The following is a 16,867-nucleotide window of genomic DNA, read 5'->3' on the forward strand; positions in this document are numbered from 1 at the left end:
GTAGAGCTAGTTAAAATCACAATGCTTGAATTTCTTTTTCTGGCAACGCTATTAAGATACAAGTAGAAAGTCTCGCATGATGTCATCAGGGTTGCATAGTGATTTATACAGGTCTCGATGAACACACTCCATCTATGATGTTTGTAGAATCAGCAGTGTTTATAAAGGTCTTTATTTGTTAATCTGCATGAGCAAATTGTCCCCCTGTGCTTTGATTTATTGATTAGATGGCAGGCGGCGAACAGAGGACAACAGCGGCCTGTGATGAGAACTGAATCTCTGGGATGAGTGTAAACACAGCGTTCAGAATCAACAGCAGGGCTGTTTACACGTCTGCCGCAATTGCGAGGGGAATTTCCATAATCACGTCGTGTTTCTGCAGGCTTCATTTGACCCCTGTTAGTCCCTGGAGATGTTGTCAGGTTTAAAGAGTTTCTGTAAGAAACAGGTAAAGGATGATGAGAACGCGGTGGAGGATGAGTCACCTCGCTGCAGACGCGCAGTGTGATTAAGACCACAGAAAGCTTTCCAACACGCATGATTTGTTTGTTTCTGTGCGGGTGATTGTGGGAGGAGAATGAGGATGAATCAGAATTTGCTTTGTAATGTTGTAGATCTTTGTTCAATTTAAACACTTGTTTTAGGGTGGTAAACAGCTTAGATGGGAAAAGTTTTTTAGACATTAACAAAGGACCTTGTAAATACCATAGTTTCTTAGATAGATAGGATATCCATAATATATCTATCTATCTATCTATCTATCTATCTATCTATCTATCTATCTATCGAAATTCATCAAGAATGCATTAAATTGGTTGATTTGAAAATGTCATTATTCAAATGAATGAAGGATCATGTCATTAAAAATACCTTTTTTTTATTTCTTTGTTGACTATTAAATCACTGAAATGGAACAATACATTTTAATAATAAATAATAAAGTATTTTAATAATATTTTTAAATATTTGTTTAATATTTTCATAAAGTATAGTAAATTAAGACTATATGAGCATAACCTTTTTTTAAGAAACATTGAAAAATATTTTAAACTATATATGTATACATGTATACGTTTCAAAATATTTTCTATGTTATATATTATATTAGTGAAAAGAAGGGTTTCATATACAGTGAATGTTTAGTTCACATCACATCAATTTTTTTACACTTTATTCGGTGGGCCACAATTCTCAATGGGAAGCAGGACTCAAAAAAAAAAAAGCCATCAAGCCATCAAAGTTCCAGCATGCTGCTGCCCACGTCTCCCCAGTCGCTGTCTCATCCATATTGTTTATCTTCTTGTTCTTCATATTCTGTACAAGAAAATGACCACAAACACAACCTCCTCTGTTGATGTTGTCAAGAACTCTTGCATTGCTTTTTGTGTGAGTTTGTTGAAGAACAATGGGGCTTTTGAGATGGTTGTTTAAAGTCAACCTAGTCTGTAGTTATAGTCTTTAAATATACTCAAGGTGACCTGCTTCTGTCTTGTAGTGTTTACTAGGCCACCATTTCAATGTCAATAGCACCATTTTCTCAACAAGCTTGCCACTGCCCTCTGAAGCCACACACACAGTCCATGGCACTTTATTTTGGAGCGATGAAAGGCTTTAGATGAAATCACTCTAAATCCGTTGAACGCTTAGACCAGAGGGATGACTCACTGCTGAGAAGAGGAAATACAATAAAATGAAATAACCTTCTGAATGTGCCACGTTTCCCTTAGCACAGACCTCTGCTGTTGTGGGTTTATGGCACAAACGCTGAATAAAGAACTGATTTTTTTTTTAATACCAGCTGCAGGTACCACAGCTTTTGTGATTACAAGTCTTTCTTCAACATGCAGGCTCTGTTTGTATTTTTTTCACATCTCCTCCCACACGTGTCTCAGATGTGTTGGGTTAAAAATAGACTAGATTAAACCAGCAAGTGAAGATCAGAGTGTGAAAGTCAGCGTGGAATACCAAACAGGAGAAATCCCATGATTCAGTGCTGTTCATCAATGCCATCTCTCTGTGTTTTCCCAGAACTCCACAACACTCAGCTCTTAAAATAGACTAGTGTTTTGTGTGTCTGTGGACCTGGACATTAAAAGGAATAAAACAACAAAGCATTGACTCAACTCATATTATTTATTTATTTATTTATTTATTTTTGCTACCTTCAGTCACAACAGTCTGTAAGACCTGTACTTTTTAAATTTCTGTGTTCGAAAAACTTTGGCGTTTAAATTACTTATAATTTTCCCATTTTATTTTAAGTTTTTTTTATTTATTACAATTAGAATGGTCTTGACTTTTTTTGTACACAATATACAGCTGAAGCAATGCTAGCATTGGACTTCATTCACGACTTGTAATTTTTCTATCACTATATTTTTTTATCATTTTGCATTTAATTATCAGTGTATCAGTGAATTCAGTGTAACATTCTGACATGATGTTGATGCTTTCTTTAGAAATGTATTGTTCTGAAAGGTCATGAAACGTAACCTTTGACCTCAGAAGGACTGCATTTTCTAAGCTTTCTAGAAAGAGAATGTGAGAATGCTCTTTTGACTCACAAAATGTGCTTCCAAGGAGAGTGGAGGTGTTAGAGCTGAGCACATCACCGGAAGCCAAAGAGCAAATTCATGTACTTTTTTTTTTTTTTTTTTCTCCCTGTCTGCTCCCAAAATATTGCCTTTTGCACTTATCAAGTCTTTCAAACCTTAATCTTTGGCAAAAAACAAACAGGTATTTCCTAGGACTAAAAATTCTATATTCTTTGAAAACATGCTGAACTCATACCTTGCTAGTAATTTTTGGGAGTTTTTTTTGTCGTTCTCTGTCCATCACAGTCAGAGTTGTTGTTTTTTATTTTCATCATGATTGGAACGAAACAGTCATCCCCTCTCAGTATGAAATGTTTAAGGTCCTACACGTTAACGGTGACCTTTACTGCTGCTCCTGTAACCTTTGTGTTAAAGAGTACCTATAGTATGCAGGACACATCACTTATGCATGCATCCAATTAGGTGTACAGATGAAAAGATCCCACTTCTCCTATACGCTCTTTAGATGTACAAGCCACTTTCATCCATATATAGACATGTACAACATGTATTTCTTTTTCTCTAGATTCTAGAGATGATGTAAAGTATCTAGAAAGCACATCTGTTTGTATTTGGCTGGTATAAGAGACTTTGACCACCTTTCTATTATACCAGTCATCCAAATTTGAAATTGTTCAATACGTCCAATGCTTACTCAATGCAGCTCCTATACTATCCATTCGTAATGAATGACTTACGTTCTATTGTTGTTTAAGATGGTCAGCCAGCATCACATGCAAAATTAAACATGACAGTAATGCAGCATACTACTTTTTGCAATATTTACCTTTACATACTATACTCTTTTAAAAAAATAGGCAATTTTAGAGCTTGTAAGGCACAGTATTCAACAAGTATTCTGTCTTGAATGGCTATGCAGTGTTGACAACACGTTTTACTTTCACCCAATTAACAAATGTAGAAGACTGCAAACTCTACCTTCTGTCTTTAGATGGAGTACAGCTTACGCTCGGCAAACATCTCACAACATTTAACCAGTGTGATAATGAATTATTCATCAGCTCACAGAAACTATTAAACTAAGCCTTTAATGAGAGCGTTTGAGATCATTAAGCTCAATGTACTTCAGTCAGACATTAATGAGCCAGTTTGTTCTTTATCCTCTGGTCACTTTTAGTATCTATAAATGTGTCAAAAATAATAATATTTTTCTTTATATGTGGTACAAAAATTAGGGTTTTTTTTCTAGTTTAGCAGCTCAGTTTGAATTATTTTTTATTAATGCGGGTTAGTTTTTTGGGGTCATAATCAGTGTTGTTTAGGTCACCTTCACATATCTGCTCTTAATATCCTTTCTGTGTCTGGTTGCTTTCTCAGGTTTTTCCCAGAAGGAAACCTTTGAGTCAGAGGCGAACGTCCTGCCAACATGTTCAGCACCAAAAGGTCAGAGCGACACGGTGGTTTGTTGCCTATATTTGTGATCTTTTATGAAAAATTACAGTGGCTTGGAGGACAAGACTTTATTCACATCATAGTTTAATCATTGCAAATGAAAATCGTCTGTTAATACATTTTAAATTGTATTCTTTGTACTAGAGATATTTTTTTTTTTCTTTTTACTAAAGATATATCTGAAGATATTCTTTGCTAAATAACAAAAATATATAATTTTCAATCATTTTAAGCACACTTTATAACTTTCTGATATGCTACTTTTGTATAATTGTGCATTCATTTTTCATGTCAATTTTTCCTTTTGATAAATGACACACTGTCAAAAGCCAGGTTTGACTCATCTAACTGAATATGATTACACATGATTCTTGTGGGTCATTGCGCACGCTAAGTTTGATGCCACAATTGTAATTAGTAGCTGGTCGAAATAAAGAAACCAACTGGGACACACACACATTTGACAAAAGCTCTTTTGAGAGCCTGTGACCTCAGGAAATCACATTGTTATTCTGCACAAGATTTCTCCCCGTGCTTGTCATGAGTGCCACAGTATGCCGTTGAACACACGATACCGATCTCAGCCTACTTACTAATTAACACTGATTGTATTAGTCATAAGAGTGATTTTCTCAAATGATGATTCCCATGAGATGTTCGCTTGGCTTTATGCAATGATCACAGATTCCTAGATCAGACAAACATGTTTTTTAGGTTCTAGTTCAGTTTGCCCATTAGGACTGTATGTGTGAGGTTATTTTAGGTTTTTGTTTTTCAGCCCTGTAACTCTTTCTGATTGACTTTTTTTGCACACGCCTTTTTTATACTCTAACATTTATAGTATAAACCTATTGTCTTTTTTCCACTGATTATTCATTCCTTTAGCCACTATTAGTTGAAGTTTGTTAGCTAATGACCCTCTTCCATCCCCAACTCCTCCTCTCATCCAGTCAGGATTCGGCCTTGATTCTGGGGTGGGATATCGCTGCTCTCCCAGCTCTTATACATGTTAGGCTGTATGCAGGTGCAAGGAGTTTTTGCCCAGAACTGCCGATCCAAACTGCATGCTAATTGTCAATCATGTCGGATGATAGTGGTCCTGACAGAAATTGGCATAAACGCCTGAATGCCAAGTCACTGTCCTAGATTTTCGTTGCAATGGTTATAAACAGTGATTTGGTTTTAAGATTGATTTTGGTTTTTGAGATAGATTTTGGGCATTTTGAGGATGTGAAATTTCTATTAAACTTTATAAGGTCACATTATAAATTGTTCACAGTAGGATAAACAACACGCATTTATAAACTTTAAATATCTCTATACATATCTTTAAATAAGAAAACATTTCCATTTTAAAAGCTCCCAAGTTTTAGCTTGTAAATGTTACACTTTGGTTTTTTTACAACTCGTTTTCTTTCCATATCCTTCCATCACGTGACTGTTTAGAGGAATTTATTTGGTGAATGCATTTCCTTTGCTTTTCTTGTCATCTTGGTATTGCTATCAAGCATTTTTATGCAACATCCCAAAATTTGCATAAACAATATGTGGATGGAAATCCAGCTAATGACCCTAATACTGAAATGACAAAACTTTCCGACACTATTAAGGGTAGCACACATGATCACATGGGTTTGAACCTATTTGCATCCACTACAGAGCTCTTATTTTTTGGGTTTGAGCTCTCATCAGCAGTTTAATGGCTCATGTTTACATGGGCTTGTTAAACTGTAACGGGAACACAGCTAAATTGAATCCTTCATCGCTGGGATTGTTTATTAAATGCATTACAGTTTGAGCAGCTCATTAAAAAATGTTGCCCTGCCATCAGTCTTCTTGTGAAAAATGAACCGTAGTTGTCTTTGAGGTCGCAGTAATGCGTATGTGCTCTGGGCGGCAGATAAGGCTTCCTCTAATTAGACTAACCAATGTTTACGTTCCGAAATGAGCTCAGGCAGCAAGAGCTAAACCGTTCCACCGATGCCCCGGGTGCAGGACTCATTACGCAGTCGTCACATCACGGTCACCAGAATCATCTTGACCCTCTGTAGCTTCAGTGTCACTTAAAATCCAGCAAATATTCAGCTGACTCTGGGTAAAAGAAAGAAGGTTCACCCTCCAGGTTTGTTTTGAAACAAATCACATTATGCTTTAATGTAGTTCTGAATCCTTGTGTGATTCCTGTGCACTGACTGAAGTATATAAGTATATGCTGAAGCAGGAAGGATGCAGTGGGGACTGAGCTGTCACATACAGGGTTTTAATTGCTGTCGGTGAGCGCTGTCGCGATATTAAAGCAGTATCGAATTGGACTTTTGAGCTACAGCGAACAGGGGACAGGTTTGGTGTAATGCTGCGGATGTCATATTTTGAGGCTGACTGACATTATAAGAATGGAAGTAGATAGCGGTGTCACAGAGAGGCTTCTTTTCATTGGAAAAAAAAAAAGTTTGGAGATGATTGTTAATTTGACACAAAGATGTCAGCAGGCGACTTGCTCCATTATTTTACTTTGCATGTATGGGAAAATAAGAAAAAATCTTTCCAGTCTTTGAAACAAAATGTAAAGATATTCATTAAAATAGGGAACAAGGTAGTTTATTAATATGTTAAGCTTGATTATTTTTACTATTATTTTAAGTTTTACTGGAGTTTTACCTGTAATTTAAATTCATAGCTTGTTGTGCTTTAGGGTTAATGGAAAATTTGTTAAATAAGAAAAAAAAATCAGCAACAACAACAGAAAATTATGAAATTTCAGATAGTGAGTATTTAACTAGACATTTAATTGTGCATGTTTTTTTTTTCCTATGCATATTTACATTTGTGTGCATTTTTATTTTTAATTTTTTTTCAGTAAATCTAAAAAAAAGCATTTATCTAGACAAACTAATAAAATAATAATACTGATAACACCTCTCACATATGCATATATAATACATTATATATTTTTTTGTTTTTTCTTGTAGTTTTCGTTTATTTAGACAAACTTTGTTTTGTCCAGTTGTTGATCAGTGTTCTCATATTAGCCAGAATTTGAATTTCAGCGCATCTCTAAAACATAACCATCTCATTTGATTACTAGCTTATTGCTGGTGCTCCTTCTAGACCTTCTAGGCTGTTGTCAGACGCAAAATTGATGTAAGGCAAATCACAGACATGACGTTGACAGCAGCAATCAACACCACGCTGTTCCCATGTGTAATATGGGCACAAATCAAACTCCCTAACCTTACCAAAGAGAACACTGACACCAGTCACCCACACTTGATTAGTTGCAACTTGCAAATGCATAAGACATTTTTCTTTTGGAGAGCATAAGGCACAAAGGGATACACGGCCCTCTTCAAAGGCACAATGATCTAATCAGGGCAGAATGGCCTGTAAATGCACAGATATCCTGATTGACTTTGGGAATGCTTTGGAATTCTGAGAAGAAATGGTGGAGATGTGATGAGCTCAACCGATTACTGTCCCCCGCTGTTCTCTTTCCTGAGAGTGATTTTGATTGGTATTCCGTTCATTAGCATAAAAGGGGAGGTGTTCGTGAGTTATTCTTAGTGTGTTTATCAGAGGTACATGCAATCATTGGAAACAGATTTTGGTTATGTGCACTCAGGGTCTAGAATTAACACTGGGCAAGTGACAAATGCAAGTAAAAATTGACTTGACAGGTGAACGTAACTTCATTAGGAATTGCAGCATTAGATAGTTTAAGTTGAATTGTAAGAACTGTAGTTTGCTCTTGAGACCTGTAAGAGATGTGATTAAATGTTTTATTTTGTCCTCCAGAGCTTCCTGTGGTGACGCACATGTGATTTATTCCTTGCATAAAGCCACCAAAATAAGAATACGAGTGGAAAATCACAATTTCGCTTCACGTTTTTTGTGACAGATGAAGATTCATCTTGTGCGTTGCACTGCGAGTGAGTAATCTGGGCTGTTTGTCATATGCGAAAGGTGAAAAATGGCTGATTTTTTTTTTTGTTGTCATAGAAACAAAAAAGCAATGATTTTTATGTTTATTTGATTTGACTGACAACTGCAACTTCACATTCACTTTCCCGATGGTGAATAACATGCCCTGCATCAGACAGCTCTTAGGACAGACATGATGGCCAGCGATGGATGTTTTTGTGAGCTTTTGTCTTGTTAGTCTGTTCAGCCTAACATGAACGTACACCCTTCAGCTGCTGATATGTGTGATTTGAAGATACCACTGACAGATGAACATGCTTGTCTGATCTGTTTGTTGTTTATGATGTGTTTGCTTCTGTCCTGTCTGTACAGTGTGTCTTCTCAACATTTTAGGGTCCTTGCTTACACGCATTGAGTTATCTATTTGCGTTTTCTAGCTGCTGTGGCTTATCTATCTATCTATCTATCTATCTATCTATCTATCTATCTATCTATATATATATATATATATATATATATATATATATATATATATATATAAGCATAACTGAGGACAGTTGTGATTTGCGTAAGAAAAAGAAACAACCATTTTACCTAAATGGTTTGTTTTTCAGTTTTACAGTAAAATAAATGTAATTTTTATTATTTCCCTGTTTATTTAATTTTTTTTCATAGTTTTGCAACTACAGCTGCATTCACATCTTTAGGGCTGAGAGATGGGTTTTTACACACAGTGAATATATTTAAAGCTCTAGAGACATTAGATGAAGGAGGCCTGGTCTCATTTTCTGCTGCAAAAAAGTCCAGTTCGCAGACCCTAAGAAAATATAAGATAATTCTAATTTGCTGATATGTAAAGTGCCTACTAATCAAAATTGGGTTTTTATACTTTTTCCAGAGCGACTCATTGTGAAAAATGGTGTTTCAAAAAGTAATTTTTTTGAGTTATCTTATTTTTATGATATCCTTTTTAGTTCATAATTGCCAAAGCAGGATAGCATCTGTATTCTTCTCGGTAATGGAAATCCCAGAATGCAGTGCAATAAAATCATTAGGAGAAAAAAATCTATTCAAAATAGTGCTAATTAGTGAAATAATTGGTAACTCTTTGATATTCCACTTTAGAAATTCTACTAACAGTAAGTAACTTTGCAACTAAATGTCAACTAGTAGTCATTAGAGTATTAGTAGACTGTCTGCTTAATATCTTCTGATAATTTCTTTTGAAAGGTCAACAACATGCAACATACTGACTATCAGAAACTTTGCAAGTATATGTCATCTTATTCTACTAACCCTCAACAGTTACTCTGAAAGTTAGTAGACATATAGTTGCAAATTAATGAGAATTTGTTGACATGTAGTTACTTAAAGCTAGTAGAATACCTACAGTGGACTATTAAAATAAAGTATAATCAAATAATTAATCATTTTTGTCAGTGCTGAATTAAATATAGTTCAGGCTAATATAATCTTACCCAATTTTTTTGAGTGCTGTTTTTTTTTTTTTTTTTTTTTTTTCTTAGCGAGATGTTAATGCCAAACTTCATTGAAATCAATTGTGAGTCAAGTCTACCGTGTTGCTTCGCATGAGCAGCTCTGTTTGTTGACCTGTGGAGTTGCTGTTTATTTAGTGTCCCAAATCTGTTAGGTTCCATTTCAGTTAAGACGCCTGTGTACGAGTTAGACGTCTCGCTCCTTTTCAAACCAGAGCCACTGACCCAATAAAACTCTTTATATAGTGAGTTGAATCTGTTTTATATGACTATTTGCGTTAGGTTTGTATTCTACCATCCATTTACCAACATGCTGTTCACAGTCTATTAAGGAGTCCGACTTCCCTCCGTGTCTGTTTCAGAGCTGGGATACGGTCGTTTTTTCTCTCCATAGTCGAATGCTGAAGCATTTTTTATGCCCTAGTATATGAAGCTCCATTTTTATGGGATTATTTTTTTTTAGGCCACGACTTTAACTTCAAAGAGACTCTGATCATTGCCAGAGGTTATTCCAAAACACTGTTTTCCATTGGAATACTTTTCAGCATCCCTTTCTGAATGTAATTTATCACTGTTCCACCTCTCTGTGTTAATGTTTGGATTTTTAAATGCAATATTTGCTATGTTCTTTTAATGCGTTTTTGCCACCAATATACACCTTGTGTTACAGATTGACTTCATGTGATTGTCCTATACAGTATATATTGCGCATATTGACTTTCCACGATGCTTTAAAGAATAGCACAGTATTACCATATTACCATGCACAGATTGAGTTTGGAGATGATCCTTTTCGGCTTTTAGTCTTAGAATTTATCATGGATTGAAATACCCTTACCAAAAAGTAGTATAAGTCAAGTTTATTATAATAAGTGTATAGCATGTGATATATCGCCCAGCCCTACTTTAAGTGTAGTATTTTAATACTCATTGGGACTAAATTGGCCCACTTTCTAGTATATAAAAATATGCTTTTAGGTATACTTTACAGTAGTAAACTTTGATTTCTAGTTGTCTACTTGTTTTTACCTTGTCCTGCGACTATACTAAAAGTAAAGGTGTAGGTATATTGACAGTTTACTAATTAAACACACGTAGTAGCATTTTTAGTACACTTTGAAGTATAATCTCAGTAACCTATTAGTTTAGTAGTTTTGTACTGCTTAAACTTTACCTCATTGTCCCTATTTAGGTATTAATTTGTATATTTTTAGTTTATTTTGAATATTTGAACATACAAAACATGTCATTTTAAGTATATTTCTGAAAAGTATGTAAAGCCCCTTAATGATGAGTACATAAAAAGTAGACTAAAAGTCTTAAGTTTAAAAAAGTATACTAATAGCACATTAGTAAACTTCTTTTTTCATAAGGGTAAGCCTGCATCCTCACATTAGCACTTTATTTTATGTCTAATTGTATTTCTTACTTGAAACAGCAGTTGCTTTCAAGCTTGTTCTATCGTTTATTACTCACCCTCATGTTGTTCCTTTGCGGTCATTTCATTCTGCGGAAGCATCGTCTCCCGAAGGTTAGTAAAGAAAGAGACAAAACATTTATTTTCGAGTGAGCTATTCCTTTAGATAATCAGAAAGAGATGGAGATCTAGAAACCAGTTTTTGTATTTACAGCCACGGCTGCTGAGCAGAATGCATCAATCTTGTGAGTGTTTTTTCGACAGACACGTCAGGTCATTTTAAAATGTCTCTTCAGAGCTTGCGTCAGCAGTTTTCTTTCCCCTTTTATACTTCCAGTATCAAATCATTTCAGAATTTACACGAGGCGCTTGATTAAAAGTCTTTAAATGACCTAAACCAGCCACAGGCTTGAACTCCCTCTGCATTTCTCTGCCATACAAACATTTGCTGATGAGGCATAAATGCACTGATGGAATGTTCTTTCGCTGTCGTCTCACATCTGTTCCTTCACTGCATGTTAATTTGAATAAGGGACATGCTTTCTGTTTTGCAGCTCTCTGATGCAGAAGCAGAAAAATGAAAAAAAAAATAAAAATGAGTATGAAATATGTTTTTCTCGTGCCATCCATAGTTTTGGATGCACGCAGTGCTGTCTTATACAAATTTGGCCGTAAAAAGGTAAGGTTTTGAAACAAACTTCGCATCGTGAGCACACCTGTGATGCTTGGCAGTGCAAACTACGTAGGCAGCTCACTGGGTTTTGGAACCGAGCATCTAATGCGTGGGAAAAGGATGTGGAGGTCAGCGACTGTGACTCGCAACTTGCCTTTTAGCAGAAGCTTCTCCAAAGCAGCTTACAGCACTTTAAATGAGTCTCGGCCCATTTGACCCCAGAGAGTCATAACAGATATTGCTCAGATTGCGCTCGAGTGTATCGGAATCAGTTTGCGTATGCTCTGCTTTCTTATTCATTTTATTTTACTATCATTGCTTAACGTATCAATAAAGAAATCATTTTACTTATATGGCTTAGAGTGTGAAAAATTGTTATGAAAACCCATTTTTTTCATATTCATCGTACTTTCCTATCAAAATGCATGTGACGAAAGTTTCTGAGACCGTGTATAAACATGCTTGACACATCCTGAGCTTTTGTATTTGTTTTTTGACAAATTTTGGATTGAAATTACCTTTAGGCTTTTTATTTGATAAAAAATTATTAAAAACGGCAATATTGTGAAGTATTTGTCTCAGTCTTCAGTATCACATGATCCTTCAGAAATCATTCTAATATTCTAATTTGCTGCTCGATAAACTGTTATTACTATAATCAATGTTAAAAACAGTTTCTGTGTATTATACTGTGATAAATACAAAGTTCATAAGAGCAGCATTTATTTAAAATTAATGTATTTATCGTCAGTTCAATTTATTGCATCCATACTGGGGGAAAGTATTAAAATAAACCTTTAAAACTAAAAACTTTTAAATGGTAATGCAAATATTAATTTTTTTTTATTCTAAATGAACAAATAAACAAATTGTAGGATTTAAATGCATCTAGACTGCCGGTGATTGTGAAGCAGTCCCTCCAGCCGTAGATACATGAGGAGCATCTCTCAGAGAGCTGGAGATGTTTCACAAAGAGCAGGACGTGTGGGTGAGCATCAGAGACAGCAGGCTGTTTCCTGTAACCCCAGGAGCCTCCGAAGGAGACCAAAGCGCCCGATCCATTTTCCTGTTAGCATCGCCGCGAGCCTGAACCCATACTTCAGGTCCTGTGAACAAAGGCACTGTTTTGACTGCGTTTAATAAGCCTAGGTAAATTCACAGCCTTTCACATGCGTAGTGATTCGGGAAACAAAGTTACAAGCGATGCAACAATAGGCAAAAAAAAAATCACGAAAGGTTTATATCTGGTGTCTACTTTTTCTTCATTATAAACTGCGTTGAGAATTGAGTAATGGTGTTTGCTGTGCTCACATACAGGCAGTAGATTTGATGTGTAGTTCAACATAGTTTTTAATTGCCCCATCAATTATGAACAGCCTCTCTGCAAGTTGGATTGCATTCTTTCGCAAGCCAAGAAAGCTTTGGAAATATGAAAAATTTGTATATAGCACATGTGTATATATGTGTTTTTTTTGGACTGGAGATTAAGTTTTCAGTACAGTTAACTTCACTAACTCGGATCATGTCACGTCTTTTTCATGCACTTTTCCTGTCCTGTCGTCAAACTGAGAAGCGTCACGTGTCTTTGGCACATGTCAGTGTCACATTATGAACAAACTGTCCCTATGACCCATAAATGTCCTCCAGCTGCACTGAAGCAACTCTCAATGATTCCTGACAGAGCTGCCCACTGCTGGGACAGTAAAACATTTATATTTGTTGTTTTCTTTTTAGACATTCTCGCCCTGATTCTATACATGCAGAGACTGAAATAAAGGAAGATACGTAAAAAAGATTCCCTAATATAATAATAATAAAAAAAAATTATTCACAGCGTAATTTGTACATGTATAGGATAATGTTTAAAAAAAAGTATATTTAATGAATATCTAATTAATTAGTTGAACAACTTTACAGCTCAATGTTTTATATGTATAAAATAATAATGAATAAAAAATGTTTATAGAATGTTTACTAAATGATTATATCATTGAATTTAGACACATTTAATGCCCAAATGTTATGAAATAATTTATTCAAAATAAATCATTTCACTTAATTTACACAAAAATATTGTAATATAACATTTAATAAAGTCTGTTAACGAAAATATGAACCTAACATTGTTATATGTTATGAATAAATGTTCAGGGTTTTTTTATTGACTATGCATCAAGTGCTGCTGGCTACTTATAAGTTGTACATTTTTATTATATATAACATTCCACACTTCACCTTTAACGTTTCTTCAACCTAGAATGTGATTGCATAAGCACACAAATGACTTAACATTTCACAAATCACCAAATATACACTGACCTGTAATTTCACTCTGAAATTTGCATCTGCGTTTGTCAGAGATATGTTTTCTGTAATCATAATTCTCAATTATAGATAGCACATATCACCTGCACTAAATGCTCTTACTGCCCTTTAAAGGTGCTCTAATGAGTTTTATTCATCCTTTAAAGTCGCTGATACTATTGATCAGAACCAGTGGTGGTTTAATAACGGTCCACAAACAGTTCGCTTCTCTGTACGCAGATGAGAAAATGACTCATAGATTAGGGAAGAATGAAATGCCAGGAGATGAGCTGAAAATCGAACAACTTCATCTCTAAACTCAGCAGCTCTTCTTCAGGGACGCGGCTGGTAGTTAATTGTCTCTTATGTAATATGTGAGACCACGTGTTCGATGACATTTAGAAGTGTGAATACATAGTGAATGTTCAATGCATGCTATAGGTTTGACATAAATGGGTCACGTTATGAGGAATAATTTTTTCCTAGATCTTTTTAATATAATAAAAAAAAAGACCTTGGTGTCCTATGAAACTAAAAAGAAGGCAAAAAAATGGATGAAACAAACACCATATTTTGTCTCCGTTAAAAATCTATTAACTTTAATACACTACTGTGAAACATGAAAGAAGATATTTCAATTTTGTTTTTTTGCTTGTTTGTGTTATTCAAAAAAATCTCCTTTTCCATTCCACAGAAGAAAAAGTCATACAGGTTTAAAAACAATATGAGGGTTAGTAAATAATTTTTAATTTTGGCTGAACGGTTTATTTTAAACGCTACATAAAAGATAATAGTTTTTTTCCAAAATAGCATACTTATATACTGACTATTCTATAAATGTTTGTATAGTGTGAGTAGTATGTTCACAATGAAAATTCCATAAGTGCTCATTTTCCATTATTTATGCTTATTTTCCAAATCCCCAAGACTTAAACAGTTGAGTTTTAGTTTTGATTTAGTCAATGTCCAACTCTGGCGGTATTACCTTTAACTTAGCTTAGCATAGATCACTGAATCTGATTAGACCATTAGCATCTCGCTCAAAACAATGACCGAATGTTTTTGGAATGTATCAGAGTGTAGTTCCTAGCCATATCGGCCTAGAAAATCACAACTTCATATTTTCTGTCAGTTTTAGTGTAACCACAGAAGAGTCAAGCTTTAAATATGGAAGTTGTCAAAATGCTAATGGTCTAATCGATTTAATGACCTATGCTAAGCTAAAAGTGCTAACACCTGATCATGGATGAATGGATTCTAAAACAGTATAACTCAACAGTTAAACTCTTGTCAAAACAAGCGCATCATCCAGGTTCCTTTTTAAATACCTGGATGATGCGCTTAAATAATGGGAAAAGTGTGGAATGTTGGACACTTCATGCACTCAACTGTCACAGCTTTAATTATGGCTCAGGTTATTAATGACTAAGTAACCTTATAAAATTTCTACACTGCATAGTTGAGTACATTGTGTCTAAGTACATTGCGTATAACTGCATAGTGTCATTTGGGATGCAGTTCATGATTTAAAAAAAGAAGCCGGCGTTAGCATCCAAGCACAGCAATTGTGAGCATTGCTTGCGTAAGCGTTACATAAGTAAAGATTGATGCAAAGAATCATTAGAGATGATAAGAAGAATGATTCACACAGAATGATATGATTACATCGATTATTCCGCAGTCTTTGCCGCTCAAGGTAGATGTCCGTGGATCCGGCGAAGCTTGATAAATGCTGTTCTGTTTCACCTTCAGCTCAGTAAGGCGTGCAGGCCTCGAGGCGGCCCGAGGAAGCAGTGATCCCAGAATAGGCGAGAGATGGCGAAGCTGTCCTGACTTTCCTGGTGGTTCACTGGAGCTCTCAGTGGCTGCTGTGGCGAATGGGAAGTGACATGAGACAACCACAGGCGCTGCTGGGCCATGCTGATGTGACAGAGCTCATTACAGAGCCTCGCTGAGACTTCCCCGCCAGCTGTGGCATATATTTTTAGTCTATAAGGCCAAGCAAACTGCTGTTTGCCTCGGTAGATGGGCACAATTATGCAACAATGTCTATTCAGAGATTTTCCATGCTGGAACGCCATCAAGTGTAATGGTAAAAGAAACGATTGTTTTCAGACTGGTTTTATGAACACAACTACTGCCACACCCACTTTACTTCTGATTGTCCCGCCCCCTAAAACGCGTACCATTGGTTTAGCCAGAAAACAAGCTATATGGGTTATGTGACATTTACAAAAAAGGTATCTCAATATTGGTAATTAGATCATTGCAGAGTAGTGTTGTCAAAAGGAGCAACCAAAAACATTTTTCAAAAAGTGACTATACCAGCATTTCCTGCAAGCATTTTGAGTGATGTTGAGTGTATTCCTAAACGCCTCTGATTAGCCATTGTCTTCACTCTTTCAACAGCTGTGTCTGTAATTGGCCACGATGACCATGCAGTGATAAATGTAGCCAATAACAGACATACCTGTTAATCTAATGATCACAATGGTCAATCAGAGGTGTTTAAGAATCTGTTCAACAGCTCTCAGAATGCTCGCAGGAAATAGTTACTTTTTTTTTTATTTCCATACAGACTGGTACAATCAGTACTTATGACAGCACTATTGCAGAGTGTATTTTTGTACTAGTACCTTAACTGGGTTTAGGCATGCTGTTTATTCAAATCATTTGTTCAAGTGGCCCCAGGCACCTAATACCATGTCCTATATAAATTAATTGGGTAATCTGCCCCATAAATGTTTCTTTTGCTCAAATAGTCAAAACGTTTTTTTTTAATCTAGACCAGCCAATGCACAGGTGTAGTCATAAGCATGAGTCTACGGTGTCTATGGGAACCAGAGCTTCTAATGGTTGCTACAGTGATGCAAAGACTTTACATATCAAATTGCTCTTTCAGTCAGAAGGCCAGACATTTTTCAGTATATTGCGTGTTGCCTTAACTCCCATTCATAAGTAATAGTAATGAAACGTCTTTTGTATATATCTATAGTCTTTGGTAGAACATCCAGCGTATTATGACCAACAATACAGCCATTTGGCAGCTGAT

General features: G+C 35.6%; 1 protein-coding gene across 3 annotated transcripts in view; it reads left to right on the forward strand.

Annotated features, from left to right (window-relative positions):
- The window catches only part of oxr1a (oxidation resistance 1a), a 114,574-nt gene that overhangs the window by 7,674 nt on the left and 90,033 nt on the right, over positions 1 to 16,867 (forward strand). For all 3 annotated transcript variants that reach the window (XM_043261807.1, XM_043261810.1, XM_043261808.1), the window contains exon 2: positions 3,933 to 3,998. In XM_043261807.1, the coding sequence (XP_043117742.1) occupies positions 3,982 to 3,998 (17 nt within the window). In that variant the 5' untranslated portion in view covers positions 3,933 to 3,981. The remainder of the gene's footprint in view (positions 1 to 3,932; positions 3,999 to 16,867) is intronic.

Source organism: Puntigrus tetrazona, chromosome 16 (assembly GCF_018831695.1).
Source record: "Puntigrus tetrazona isolate hp1 chromosome 16, ASM1883169v1, whole genome shotgun sequence".
In the NCBI taxonomy this organism is placed as follows: Eukaryota; Metazoa; Chordata; class Actinopteri; order Cypriniformes; family Cyprinidae; genus Puntigrus; species Puntigrus tetrazona.